Here is a 13,872-nt window from a genome sequence, read left to right as displayed (position 1 = left end):
TCATAATTAAATCTATGTTAATAATTGTTAAATTAGGAATGTGTAGCTAGCTTATTTTTATCACTTCAGCTTTAGCTTATTGCTTTTGAAAGTTAGAACAAGAGTAATCCTCAGATGCTTCCCTTGGCAAAAACCCTTACCAAAACATGTGTAACTTTCCATCTCAGGGATACAGAAATAATGACAGCCTAAACATCAGTTCAGGGGAAAAGCAGTCTGGCTTTCTTTTGTGTGAACATGTAGAATATTTTGGGCCAGTCACATAGGACCAGGAAAGGGCTTTTATTGACTCACAGTTGAAGTCTGTCTGTGTGCGGATGTGAACAAGGTGCTGCTGCCTCAAGCTTGAGCAGAGTCTTACTTGAGGAGGGATTTCTCACTCAACCTCACAGAATCACAGAATGGTTAGGGTTGGTTGGTTCTTTCCTCATAAAGACACCGGGATCTCTTCTTAGAGGCTTTTCCCCCACTTTTCACTCTGATGTCTCTCTTGCCAGCAGGGGAGTCTTCTGGAGATGACGATGTTGAAGCTTTTTGGAATCGTCTTTTTCTGTGGCCTCCTCTCGCCCTCTCAAGAAGTCTTGTCTGGTCTGTCCTGCGCCGTCAGTCCAGTGGCAATGCAGAGGGGTAACTAGAAAACACGAGTTATGTTTGTTTTGAAAGCTGTGTGGGACCGTAACATGGAGTAGAACCTCCTGAGCATCTTCATCTTTATTTTATAGTTCCTCAGGGCTGCAGACTTTGCTCAGAGCTTCTGATAGACATCGCTGGGTTCACGAGTCAGGGAAATCTCTCTCCTCCAGAACTGGGACACGTTTCAGCACCAAACAGCCATACAGAATTTCAGGGCTAGATCTGGATTGTTTCCGGTTTTTGTCTTTGTTTCTCATTTCCATATTGGAGCATCTGATATTTGGCAAACAACTGCTGTGAAGTTTAGCAGCCATGTTAATATTTGCTCCAGTGAAAAAAAAAAGAGTCTTGTTACAAGTTGCTTCTATTAAACACAAACAAACAAACAAAACTACTTTACAAATGGGAAACAAGTTGTGAGTTGAAGCACAACCACTGAGGGCAGTTGCTGTCATTTTTGGTAGTGGACAACTGTACTGTAATCTTTAAGTTGGAAGTTTGGGATACTCTCCACTGCTACGCCTCCTCGTTAATTCACTAAGGCCTCTTCAGTTTGGTGCGCCTTTTAAAATATCACCCCCTGTGTGATTTGACTGCATGGAGACAGTTAATGACTTTATAAGGAGTTTTGGGGAGCAGTGGGGCTTTGTTATGTGATGCCTTTGCCAGGATAGATCTGACCGAGTAGAGAGAGATCGCTGCTGCAAGTGCTGGTCCTCATGTAGAGATGTTTTCCAGTTCTCTCAGATGCCATACTTCAGAACGGGCTTCTCCAGCAGCACCTGCAGGGCCTTGTGCTCCCAAACATCATGGGTGATGGGGGTCTGCTGAACTCTCCCACCAGCATCACTGGGTAAGTGGAGATGAAGGGCTTCTCTATGAGTGCACCTTCACCATCAATTCTGAAGCAACAAAAGCTGGGCTGCAGCTGGCATGATTGGCCCGAGTAGTTACCCTCCTTTTAATTTCATGCTGAAATTCTGACCCGATAAAAGTTTTCTGTGTGGTAGCAAGGTGGATGATGAAGTGCACTGCAGGCTGTGGATGCAGATGCAGAATGATGGCTCTGATGCTGCTGTTGATATCTGAGATGCTTAACAGCACTGAGAGAGAGAGAGAGAAAGGTGCCATAGAGAGAAAAAGTTGATTGCTCTATAAAGGTGGAAGCAGTCAACTTCCACCCCAGTCTGATGCGAGGTTGCTGCCTTTTGGGTTTCAGCTGCAGACTCAGTCTCTCATCCTGGCGCTGGTATCTCTTGCTTGTAATACTCATGTCTCCAGTGGAGGTGGCTGTGGTGATGTGGGTGCTGTAGGTTCCTCAGTGCATACAGCTGCTTAGTAGTTAAGGATGCTTTTAATTTGTGCCAGCTTTTGCCGTTGTTTGCAGACTGCACCTTGTCAAGGTTTGGCTGCCCAAGCTGACAGTGGTGCTGCCGCCAGGAATCGGGGTCCAGCTGACCATCGCCGCAAAGCTGGAGCTCAGCGGCAACTGGTGAGTGTGGTGTTTCGTGGTCACTGTTAAGGGAAAACCCTATCTGCAGGCTTCGTATTGTGTGACATTTTGCATCTTTTATGTTTTTCTGGGTGTTTCTTACCTATGATAAAGTCACAGAGCAGAACAGGCACCAAAAGATGGCTTATGGCATTTGTAGTGAATGGCAGGAGGTGGAGGTGCAGTTTGTTGCTGCTGCCTTTGCTGAGTTTCTCTGGTTGCAGGCTGAGAGATGAAATCTGTTCAACCCATTTATTTTTTTCAGCTTGGTTGGCCTTCTTTCAGATCTAGTTGATATCTTAGTGGATGTGAACATTACTGCAAACATTAAATGCACAAATTTTGAATCGGGCACAGTCCAGGTCGTCATTGAAGACTGCCTCTGCATTTTTGGTGCCATAAAGATCAAGCTCCTTTCTGGGTAAGTGCCCGTGGATTTATGTTTTCCATTGCGTGCTATCCTCTTCTCTTTATCCAATGATCTAGACAGTCTGCCAGGACACAGACGGTGTTCAGCTGATACAGAGCCAGGCCTCAGGGAAGTAATTTCTTTCCCATTGCCAAAGTCAGTTGCTTCAGTGGAACTGGCAAAAAATTTGGTTGCTGGAAGATGAAGGTTAATTTGCCCTGTTTGCTCATGGAAATTTTAAGATTTGAAGAATGAGGTTTGGTACTTCTTCCAGTGCACTTTCTTTAGATTTAGCTTGTGAATTGATATGGAAAGGGTAGGAATAATAGGGGTCTAGGAGAACAGCACCATTTCCAGCCCTGGTTTTGTACTCTGTCTTTGGCTGCTGTCACAGAAAGATGCTGAGCATATGGACTTTTGGTCTGACTGCTGTGGATGTGTGTAGTTCCATGCAAATGTCTCATCTCTTGCTCAGTCTTATTAAATACTTGGCAGAAAGAATTTGCTGACTTTACGTGTTGATGAATGCAACAGTAAATTGATCATGGGAAATATTTTCTTTTATTGCTTTTGAATTACTCACTTTTCAGGTTCATTGAATTTCTCCTAATTAATTTTTGCATTATGCATTATATTTCCATCAGTGCTGCAGCTAGTTTGAAAAATTCTGTGTAAATGCACAGAGGAACACGACTCACTCACTCTGGGGGGTCATATTTTAAGTTTTAGCGGGACTAAAGTAATGGTGTGCAGGAAGTGAGCTCCCCGTGGGGTTAGAGGGTGTGTGGATGTGTGCGATTGGCTTCATGGCAGTTCCTCAGATGTGTCTACAGGCAGAACTTGGGCATAAATAATGAGATGCATTATGAATTCCTGATGAGTTCCTGCTGTCTGTGACCTGCCGAGTGTGCCACCGCATGTTCTAACTCAATAGTCCAGAAATATATTGATTATCAAAAGTAAATGGCTCTGCACTGCCTGCAGGCATCACACATCCCAGAGTGATCTATTTAGCAGCAGTGTTGAAATGTTACACAGCAAATTTCTTCTCTTGTTATTCTACATGTAAATTGTTTGTTCGCCATAACAAACATGGAGGTATTTTATAACAGCTTCACCTTTCCTTAACTACAGCACTGATTTAAATACCAGAGGGAGACAACCAAACTCAGGTTACACTGCCAGAAGCTCACTCCTTTCCTGCAATGATGTCTGCACACCCCTCGTGCTGAAGCCTTCAATTCTCAGAAATTAGCCCAATTCTCCCTTCGGCGAGGCGAGCAGCTCCTTGCCCTCCCTGCCTTCTGCACACCCCCTGCTCTTGCCAGTATTAGCTGCAGCAGTGTCCCTGACGGGGCGACTAAGGACATGGTAGTATGTGAAATGAAGGCTGGACATCCTTTGGTCTCCTATCCTGGAGCTGTGTTTGTAGTGATTGGATTTTTTTTTTTCTTTCTTTTCCAGCTTACTGTCCCTATCAGTAAATGACATAGTGCTTAACAAGCTGAGAGCAACTCTGCCCGGTTTGGTAAGCCTGACGATTGCCCTCCTTTCATAGCTGAAACACAGAAGTATCGGAAACAACACGTTACGAGGTCACAGCAAGCTGCACTGTCTTTCTGTGTTGTTTTCCCACATCGCTGGCATGTGCTGCTCCGCAGGGATGCCGGTGGCCAGCCTGGCTGCTCCCGGCGTGTTTCTGCCTGCAGGGCAATGCCTGAAATATTCCCCAGATCAAAGCAGTCCCCTTTGGTGTGGCACCACAGCTCCAGGGATGCTCCACTGCCCCCAAGTCCTTCGCAGCATCCCGGCTGCTGCCTAATGCTGCGCAGCACTCTTTTCCCTGGGGATTTAGATGGAGTGGAGTGGGTCTGATCAGGTTGTAGGGTGACGGCTCCCTGCAGAGGGGTGGCAAGGGGGATTGAGCAGTCGCATTTCTGCTTTGTCTTGCAGCTGTGTCCAGTAGTTGATATTGTCATCAATCTTGCGAACATCCAGCTCCTGGGCACTCTCAACGGTACGTTTCTTTTGGAGGATCAGGTGCTGCTTCCCCACATTCCCTGCGGTGGGAAGTGCCCTTTCCCATGTCCAGTCCAGCCACACTTCTGCAGGACTGTTATTGAACCTTGAATTCACACCTGAGCAGTCCAAATGAACCATTTGCACCTTGGCCCTCCTTACGCCATTTTTATACATCACCGTTGGATTTAGCTTATTATATTTGATGCTCTTATATTAGCTTATTATATTTGAAGCTGAATTTGGGGATGTTTTGACTGTTTTGAGTAGCAGCAAGCATCCCACAGAAATGGATGCTCGGGACCTGGTTTGGGAGTGTGAGGTCTGCCTGGGGGCCTGTGGGGTCAGGGGAGGAGTTTGTGTTGCTGTTTATTTCCTGATGTTGCAATGATCTTTTTTTTTTCTCTGTGAAGCGGTGATCCCAGTCGGCACAGTAGGAACGATTCACTACCACCTGGCCAGCCTCCCATTTACCTCTAGCTCGTTCCTTGGGTTGGATTTAGACGTAAGTTAACACTGGGTAACGAGACCCTGCGAGCGTGACTGCGGCATGGTGCCTTTCAGACTTCACCTCGTCCCACGGGAGCAGTTTTCTCCTTCCAGTACAACCACATGCAGGAACTGGGCTAATGACTTCTTCTGGAAATGCTACCTAAATATCCAGATCCTTATCCAACTCACCACTAAGCGCCTGTGTGTACTTTTCTTCAAGCCCTCTTTTCCTCTGTTTGCAAACTTACCCTGAGACAGCCTGAGACTGCGTGTCTGCTGTTCGTAACTGTTAGGACCGGCAGTTTTCATCCTCTCCCTCGCTCCGCCTGCAGACTGCGTGTTACTGCTTTTTTTGCTTTTGCGATTCAGTCTCTACGGTGGGCGAATGCTAAACCAAGCTAAGGGATGTGTGTTTTACTTGCGTCTCATCTGGGGGAAAAAAAAAACCCAAACAGCAAAAAACAAACAGTACTTTCAAAGAAGAGAGCTTAAATAAAAGAAAGTGGCTAACAAGAAGCAGCTGGGACATAGAATCATAGAATGGTTTATGTCGGAAGGGACCTTGAAGATCATCGAGTTCCATAAGCAGTAAAGAATAGCGAGGGCTAATACCAACCCCTGCAGTCTGTATGATCAGCGCTGCTGCTCTTGCTTTGGTGCAGATGCTTCATTGGGATTAGCGTTTGCCCCCACCGCCCCCAGATGGTCAGAGTCGGTCTCCTTAGCAAGTAGAGACGGTATTAGCGCCAGTTTGTTGTGGAGTCTGAGGATGGCTGGTGCCTGGCTGGGCGCTGGAGGGAGGGCAGGCAGGGCTGGGACCACCGGGCTGGCAGTACCTCCCCCGCTCGGCTGTGCTTGGAGTGAAATCTCCAGGATGAACTGCAGGAGTGAGTTGTGATTTGGACAAAGTGTGTTATTAGTCTAGAAGGCCTCAGTTACACACTCGGATCTTTATCAGCTCCTTTTGTCTCTTTAATATAGAGGGAATTGCTCCAAGTCCAATGCTTTCCCTGAGCTGCTGGCGAGAGGAGGGCTGTTTCAGCTGCACGGACCCCGCACTCTCAGTCTCGAGGATCTGGGCATGCCTCGAGGCTTTGAAGGATCGCTTTAACATCCATGTCACCTCTCTTTGCAGGGTGTGGTGAAGCAGGTGGGAGGCAGCATCATCCCCCATGACTCATCCGCCTCTGCTTTGCCTCCGCTGCTGGACAAGCTTCTCGTCTTGGGACTGCGTCAGAGCTTTCTCAATGCAGTTCTGTCCCTCCTGATCCAGATGCCACCACAGACCTTCACCTGCACGCCAGACGTTGTGAGTGCAGCAGCACCTGTATTTCATCCCGGGGAGGTGGCAAGGGACGTGTGTCAGCCTGACCTTAGCTCAGCTCAGGGAGCATGGCATTCACGGCACACATACGCTCAGCCCGCAGCCGGTCTGGGGTCTGTGTGTGCATCTGCTCACTTGCAGACGCTCAAGCCCCAGCGCTGCCTCCTTGCTGCTCTTTTCAGAATGCCATAATAGCGTCTGCAACCATCAGCCATTCTTGTTTCTGTACGGGCATCCCCAGAGACACCTATTGAAACCAGTTGTGTACTGGTTATGCCATGGACTCCTGGAGGTCTGAAATCCATTTAAAGGAGTCTGCAAAATGTCACTGAGAAAAGGAACTTTGTATATGCAATTCAATTCTCTAGGCATATGCAATTTCTCTACCTGCAATCTGCACTACCGTGGGGGGATATTAGGGGTCTACAAACTGACAGATGTTGAAAGCCTCTGAGTTTACAACTTCCACTGCCGGTTGCTCTCACCTTAACGACTGACCAGGAGTCGCCCAGGCAGCTGGGGAGCAATGGAGAAGGTGGAGGGCTCAGGGTGCTGCTCTAACGTAGGTCTGTGTGTGACTGAGCTGTCTGGAGCTTCACTGGGGACAGAGTGTGAATGAGAGCTCGGGGACTGGCCCCGGGAGTGTGAACAAGCTGGCTGGGAACAGGGACACAAGTGGGAGGGGGTGGCCCCAACAGGATGGCTGTTGCTGAAATTGGCTGGAGTGCCCATCGGTGCTGCTTGCGCTTTTGTTCCCACAGTTCTCTGGTGCCAGCAACCTGCAAGAAGCCATCACGACCCTCTTTCCTACTGGGGTGAGTAACTTTTGCTGGTGCTAGGGTTTGCGTAAGCTTCACCAGGTCCGAGGTCATCCAAGTGATGCACCTGGACGTGCTGGCAGGCTACTGACAAAGGTCTCCAGTCTTCTGCTCCCCTTCTCTTGACCATGCTGAGTGTGTACCATGGTCATGCTGTGCCAGCATTGCTTGAGGCTGCCCTGCTGCCTGACCGGCTGATGGGAACGAGTGATGGGAACGGGGAGGTTTGTGTCCAGCCCTTGGCAGCCTCTGCTCGGTGATCGCTCTCCTGTGTGCCATCAGCTGTAGCCAACCTTTTCCCACACCCTAAGTAGGGGAATGTCTTCTCTGGCAGCTCACAGCCATTGACAGAAAGACCTGATAAATGTCTGTCATATCCCATTTCCTGGGCACCATTGGCACCCTCTTACGGCCACAGCCCCCTTAGTGTCCACCTTTGCTTCCTCAGCCCCTTACTGCCTGCAGCAAGGAGTGCCAACCTGTGCTGTTGGATCTATTTGCTCTGGAAATTTGGCTTGTCCAAGGTCTGTGTGACCTTGGGGGAGGCCCTACAGAGTTATGGGGCTGTGGGAGTCCACCGGAGGACTGCCGGTCCCCTGCCTGGCCAGCGTGTAGGGTGCAGGTCTCTACATGTCCTCAATTCCCACAGTGCTCCGCCTGCCATGAGACCGGTCCTCTGAACATTAAGCTAACGTTGGCTGGGAACCCGCTCATCCTCTTGGAAGAAAACAAAGCCACCGTTGAGCTTTTGGTCATGATTCAGGTGTTCATTCAGCGTTTAGATGGATCCATCCTCAACCTCCTGCTGCTGAAGGCTGTAAGTGTGGATGTAGAGACCTCAAACTGGTGAAGCATGCAGTCAGCCGAGGGACTGGCAGCGGGGATGGGGACGTCTCCACAGGCTGATCCTCTCCCTGTCTGCTTGCAGGACCTTGGTCTAAACGCCCACGTGTCGATTGCTGGAGGCAGACTGGTGCTGGCGTTGTCCCTGGGCAGGTAGGCTGTCCTCACAGCGGCTGCATGTGGGTGCTCGAAGCAAAGCCCGCTGCAGCGTTCCCCGAGACAGCCCAGGGTGTTCAGCCTGGGAAACTCTGGCTGTCCCGGAGCTCAGGGTACAGGTTCAGATTTCTGGGAAGCAGTGGCCAGAAGAGAGCAGGACAGCCGGAATTCATTAGGGATGCTCCAAGTGCAGTAACAGCGTGTCCCTCAGTGACACAACACTGCTGGAGCTGCCCGAACTACTGCAGAAGGGACAGGAGCATCACACAAACACGGCTGTGACAAAGCTGGGCAGTGCTGCCCTCTTCCAGGCTGGTGACATTCTTTGCAGTGCAGCATTACCTCTGGAGCCGTCAACTTGCAATGTTTTTCAGTGTCTGTAAAACAGACCTTTCATTTCCCGAATCTGAGAATTTCATAGCTGGCTGATGGCACGAGGCGGACAGGTATCGCCGGCTTTCAGGAAACATTACAGCAGCGGGAAAGTTTTAGGAGACTGGAGGAAAAGTCTGTGTCAGTTTTATGAGAGAGAAATGAGCTAACCTGAATAATTGTAAGACTGTCAGCTTGACTTTGATCCTGGGCAGTAGTCTGAAATGTCTGATGTCGGACATGAGTGATAAAGGAGCAAAGGAAAGTACTCTCATTAATGCCAGTCAAGGTATGATTAAAGATTGGAAAGCATTTCTTACAGTGTGAGGTTTGAGGATTTCAAGCCGTTTAGCTTGTCAAAGAGCTAGATTTAGAAGCAACATTGGCATAGCTTGTATGCAGCGATATAGAGAATAGAAATGCATCAAAGGGCTTTTAATTCAACAGACAAAGATATAACAAGATTCAATAGAAGAAGAAAAGAGAAATTCAAAGTGGAAATAAAGCATACGTTTTAGCTACGGAGATAGCTGTGTGATTGCAATGACAGATTAGGAGCTGTAGCAAATTCTCCAGAGCTTGTGATCTTTAAACCCAGACTGGATGCTTTTTCTAGAAGCTCTGCTCTCAGCCAAACAGGAGCCGACTCCTTTCCTAAGGTGAATAACTGCCTGGGCACGGGAGAGGGAGGGGGAAGCCAGGAGCTGGTGTGTGCCCTGTTACAGTGCTGCTTTGTTTACAAGCAAATAAAAATTAGGTTAAGCTTTTATTTTCATCTTTTCTTTTCTCTCTTGCAAGTGTGGCAGTGCCTGCTTCTTGTGTTACAATAAAGCGATCCCTTTTTGGAGGTGCTCTCGGGGATGCCTTGCCCACGGGCTGTCAGGCTGCAGTGGGAGGTGGCAGGGGCTTCGCGAACGGGGTCTGTGGGCTCTGGCCGGTGCCCTGGTGTCTGACGTGCTGTTTATTTCCCTTTCCCAGCAGCACTTCCCTCTCCTTGGAGTCTTCTGATGTTGGCATCAGTAACGTAAGTCTCTCGCACCAGTCTAGGCTTTACCGGGTGCGTGGAGCGGCCGAGCGCTGTGCCCTGTGGCTTTGGGGAAGGAGGGAGACACGTGGTCGCTGTGTGATGCTGTAACGTGTCCTGGCTGTGATGGATTACACCTGCTGATGGTTTTAGTTGTTAGCTGCTCTACTTTGTAGGTCACAGCAATTCTTCTTTTGTTGCTTTTCTTTTTTTTTCCCTTCTGCCTTTTCTAATAATGTAAATATAAACCTGAAGTCTGTTTATTCACCCGTGCTTTGGCAAAACTTACACAGAGCTCCAGCAGGAGTTTTACCTGGTAGTTGGTTTCCAAAAGGAAGCACCAAATACAAATTGAGGAAGAAAAGTAGATTTGCTTTAAAGACAAGAGGGACTATTTGTTCTTTTGCTGTGTCAGTGGGAAGTGATTTCCAGTCCTGAGGACTGGCTGGCTTCCAGCCGCAGCGCTGGGCTGCGCTTGCTGCTGGCATGTGCCTGGCAGCGCCGCTCACGCGCTCGTTCCTTCTCTGGTTCAGATCTCGGTCTTGAAGCCACACTGCAACAGTCTGCTGGTGGAAACGTTACTGCCCTTTATCAATGGTAAGGTGATCGGGATAGCGGCAGCATTGGGAGTGCTTTGACTGAGGAGGGGAGAGGGATACGTGTGCGTGGTTGAAAGCTGTAGCAGGAGAGTTGGAGCGATTGAAGGTCTGCAGTTCCCATTTTGAGGCTGTAGTTAAAAGTCCCAACCTTATTCTTACACCATCCGCCCCAGCTTCAGTCCTAAGGGCTCTGGCAGCAGTCAGCGGCAGAGAGCGTAAAGAAAGCCGAAACGCATCGTGCGTGGTGGTGCTGCAGTCTGTGCCTCTTGAGCAGCTCTGCTCCCTTCACCCTTGCCAGGAGCAGCTTTGGCATGGGGTGGGAGGTGGACTCACCCCTCCGGCGGTGTGTAAGGACCTGTCTGTCTCCTGCAGGTGCTCTGGGCATCGGGATGCCTCTGCCAAATGTGCTGGACATTCCCTTAATAAAGGTGGATATTCAGATATTAGTGGTAAGTGTTCAGAAGGGCTATTTCCTCCTGCAAGGCACCGGTGCAGGTCACTGGGGCTGTTTCTAGCAGGACCCTGCCAGCGGTGGGTTGGTGTGCAAGAGCCATAGATTTTAAGCCTTGAAAGGCCAGAAAGGGTTGCTCTGTCTGACCTCCTTCAGGTCAGAAAATGCTGCCTGAGTACTTCATGCCCGTGAGTATTATCAAACCAGGTACGCAATGAGCGATGTTCCCGGTTCCCCCGTCCAGGCTGCCTCTCCTTTCTGCAGAGCTCTGTGAGAGCAGCTCTGATGTGGGTCCAGGGGCTCTGGCAAGCCCATTCGAGTGGCTGTTCAAAGTGCCTTGAATTACACCGAATTCCAGCCCTGTGCATCCTGGAGATGTCCCAGAGGCGCTGGGATATTCTCCCAGATTTCCCAAAGGGTAATGTGCCTTCCTTATGACAAACTTGAGGGTTTTTCCAGGAGGGTTTTCTGTTCACTGTGTGTTGCTGACAAGCTGTTGTGAACCAGCATCCCTCAAAGTTGGGAAATAATATGGATATGTCGTTCCTTGCACTTCTTCAGGGCCTGCTGCTGATTCTGGTGTGAGCTGGGGAGAACGAGGCACAGAGTCTTTCTGGGCAGAGAAAGAGCAAGAAAGACCAGCGAGGATGGAGCATCGAGACCAGCATTATCTACTTTTCTTTTCTAAACTTGATTCGATATTCTTGGTAACATTTAAGACACTTTAAAGTTAACTGGTTTGTGTGAGTACTAAGATACTTGCACAAGCCAAAACCTGATAGGCAGCTCTGTGTACAAATATTTATTTAGAGAAATTAGCATGATTTTGGGGTCACAGTTACAGCAGTTGCATGTGATGCCGCAGTGGAATTCTTAAATTTGTTCTGAGGGAAAATTGTTCGTGGTATAATGGAAAAGTGAACTTGTTGCATATGTCTTTCCAAGTAAATGTCACCATCCACGTTCAGAAGGGTAGGAAGTGCTGAGCGGCAGCTCAGGATACATTTGTCATTTAACTCTTTTAATAAATATTCCTACTTTTTTAGTGCTTGAAATGAGGTTCTGGTTTCTGGTGCTTCTCAGGGAGAGTATCTGTCCTGCCTCCTGCTATGGGACCTGGTTCCTTTGTGACAACTGATATTTTGGTTTTTGGTTTGAAAACTCTTTCCGCTCAAGCTTCCTGAGAAAAAAACACTTGGCTATTCAGTGGCTACTCCTGGCTCAGGTAACCTGCTGACCGAATGCTAGGTCACAGGCAGAAATCAGAATGAAAACAGATTTCCAAAGGTCACGAAGCATTTCCTAATAGAATCTGAAGGGAAAACCTCATTACCAGATAACTGGGAAGTATGGTGACACTGGAGCACACCCATCTGCCTGCAACAGTCCGTGTCTCCTTAGACTGATGGAACCGTCCATTGGTCTCCGTATGTCCCAGTGTCGTGGTTTCGGCTGGGGTGGAATTAACTCCCTCGCTTAGCAGCTGGTGCAGTGCTATGTTTTGGATTTGGGATGAAAAATACTGTTGGTAGCACAGTAATGGTGTTGGTTGTTGCTGAGCACTCAAGACCTTTTCTGCCTCTAACACAGCTGGAGGGGGCACGAGAAGCTGGGAGGGGACGCAGCTGCGACACTGGACCCCAGCTGACGGAAGGGATGTCCCATACCATATAACGTCATGGTCAGCGTATAAAGCTGGGGGAAGAAGAAGGAAGAGGGGGATATTCAGAGTTATGGCATTTGTTTTCCCGCGTAATGGTTATATGTGATGGAGCCCCACTGTCCTGGGGATGGCTGAACACCCGCCTGCCCATGGGAATGAATTCCTTGTTTTGCTTTGCTTGTGTGCGGCTTTTGCTCTACCCATTTAACTGTTTCTATCTCAACCCACCGGTTTTTCCTCACTTTTACTCTTCTGATTCTCTCCCTCATCACAGCTTGGGCGGGTGGGCGAGCGGCTGTGTGGTTCTAGCTGCCCGCTGGGGTTAAACCACGACACCCGGGAAAAAGAATTTGGGCATTTTTTATTTCAGAAAAACAAGTGATTCCTGGTAAAAAATAAATAAAATTGAGGTCTTAAATGGCCTCTCAAATACCTGCTTTTCCCAGCACTAGATGTTATCACTTGTTATTTATTGCTTGTGTCCCCAAAGCTAATGGTGGTACGTCACTGTTCAAGCATGGGTGATGCATGGAAGAAGTCTGGCACCAATCACGTAGCGGACAGGGGCAATATCCTGTTCTGCATTTCTGCACGAACGTATGAATAGTTCAGTATCTGCCAGGCCAAAGCCAGTGGTTGTTGCATTAATTTCCAGCATCATAATGAGATGTTGCAGAGGAATCACCAAACGCAGCAGAAGACGCTCTGGATCTGTCAGCAGCCCTGGTTCATGCAAACTGCCCGCAGCTCTCCTGTTCTGGGCCAAAGGGTGTTGTTCACCATCATCACGTGGGCTGGTGTGTCTTGTGTCACGGCAGGAGGGTTTTGGGTGGGTTGAAGTACATGGTAACACTGAAGATGGTGTTTCAGCGAGTCTGAATGGCTCCTTCAGTTCCCAGCCCCATGCAGGCTGGTGGTGCTGGTGAAACCGTGCTCTCCAAAGGGTGTTCAGCTGATGGTAACATGGACCTTGCCTTGTCCCCAGGCAGAAGGGATGCTCCTGCGTGGTGATGGCACTCCCTGCTTAAGCAGCGTGCTGCCGGCAGCCCTGGCTAAACCATGTGGGTGAGGAGTTTCTGCGAAGCAAGGTGTGAAAAAGAGGGAACGCCGTGGACCATTGGGCTGTGCCTGTGGGCCAGGAGCAGGGACCTTCAGACCCCGCTGCTCGTGTGTGACGCCGGTATGGCCGTGGCGCTAGCAGAGCGGGGTTTTGGGGGGCCCTGTTACCCGGTGGGCAGGATGAGCAGCCCCACAGCCCTGCGCTCACAGCTGCTTTGTGCTATCTCAGGGTTACCAGATTGATGGGACTTGGCTTCTCCATCCACCCTTTTTGCCCACAGGTTGGCATAACGGGCTTCGTTTGTACAAGGTTTTGTTCTGTTTCCTGAGCAAACACCTTTTGTACGGCAAGTAAAGTTTAGCAGCTTTTTTCATTTTTTTTTCCACACTTCTTGGCCAGCGCTTCTGTGTGCATTCTGGTTTGCGGGGGGAGGATTAATTTTGCTGGCACACCACAGAGTAATCCGCGATGTGGCACCGTCCCAGGGGTCTGTTTGACCCGAGAAGGAAAAGGCAGC

The 13,872-nt window shown here is 49.1% G+C and overlaps 1 protein-coding gene across 1 annotated transcript in view; it reads left to right on the top strand.

Moving 5' to 3' along the window:
* Positions 1 to 515: 515 nt before the first annotated feature.
* Positions 516 to 13,872, top strand: part of LOC104293977 (BPI fold-containing family B member 4-like) — a 14,143-nt gene continuing 786 nt past the window's right edge. Inside the window, exons 1-15 of the mRNA XM_009893532.1 lie at positions 516 to 627; positions 1,372 to 1,486; positions 2,021 to 2,125; positions 2,391 to 2,546; positions 3,999 to 4,062; positions 4,488 to 4,551; positions 4,967 to 5,058; positions 6,181 to 6,354; positions 7,131 to 7,184; positions 7,837 to 8,004; positions 8,116 to 8,183; positions 9,540 to 9,582; positions 10,116 to 10,179; positions 10,554 to 10,630; positions 10,897 to 11,050. Coding sequence (XP_009891834.1) covers positions 516 to 627; positions 1,372 to 1,486; positions 2,021 to 2,125; positions 2,391 to 2,546; positions 3,999 to 4,062; positions 4,488 to 4,551; positions 4,967 to 5,058; positions 6,181 to 6,354; positions 7,131 to 7,184; positions 7,837 to 8,004; positions 8,116 to 8,183; positions 9,540 to 9,582; positions 10,116 to 10,179; positions 10,554 to 10,630; positions 10,897 to 11,050 — 1,510 coding nt within the window. The remainder of the gene's footprint in view (positions 628 to 1,371; positions 1,487 to 2,020; positions 2,126 to 2,390; positions 2,547 to 3,998; positions 4,063 to 4,487; positions 4,552 to 4,966; positions 5,059 to 6,180; positions 6,355 to 7,130; positions 7,185 to 7,836; positions 8,005 to 8,115; positions 8,184 to 9,539; positions 9,583 to 10,115; positions 10,180 to 10,553; positions 10,631 to 10,896; positions 11,051 to 13,872) is intronic.

Source organism: Charadrius vociferus, unplaced genomic scaffold (genome assembly GCF_000708025.1).
Source record: "Charadrius vociferus isolate BGI_N301 unplaced genomic scaffold, ASM70802v2 scaffold259, whole genome shotgun sequence".
Taxonomy (NCBI): Eukaryota; Metazoa; Chordata; class Aves; order Charadriiformes; family Charadriidae; genus Charadrius; species Charadrius vociferus.
Note: the sequence above shows the minus strand (reverse complement) of the source record. Positions and strands in the feature narration are given on the sequence as shown.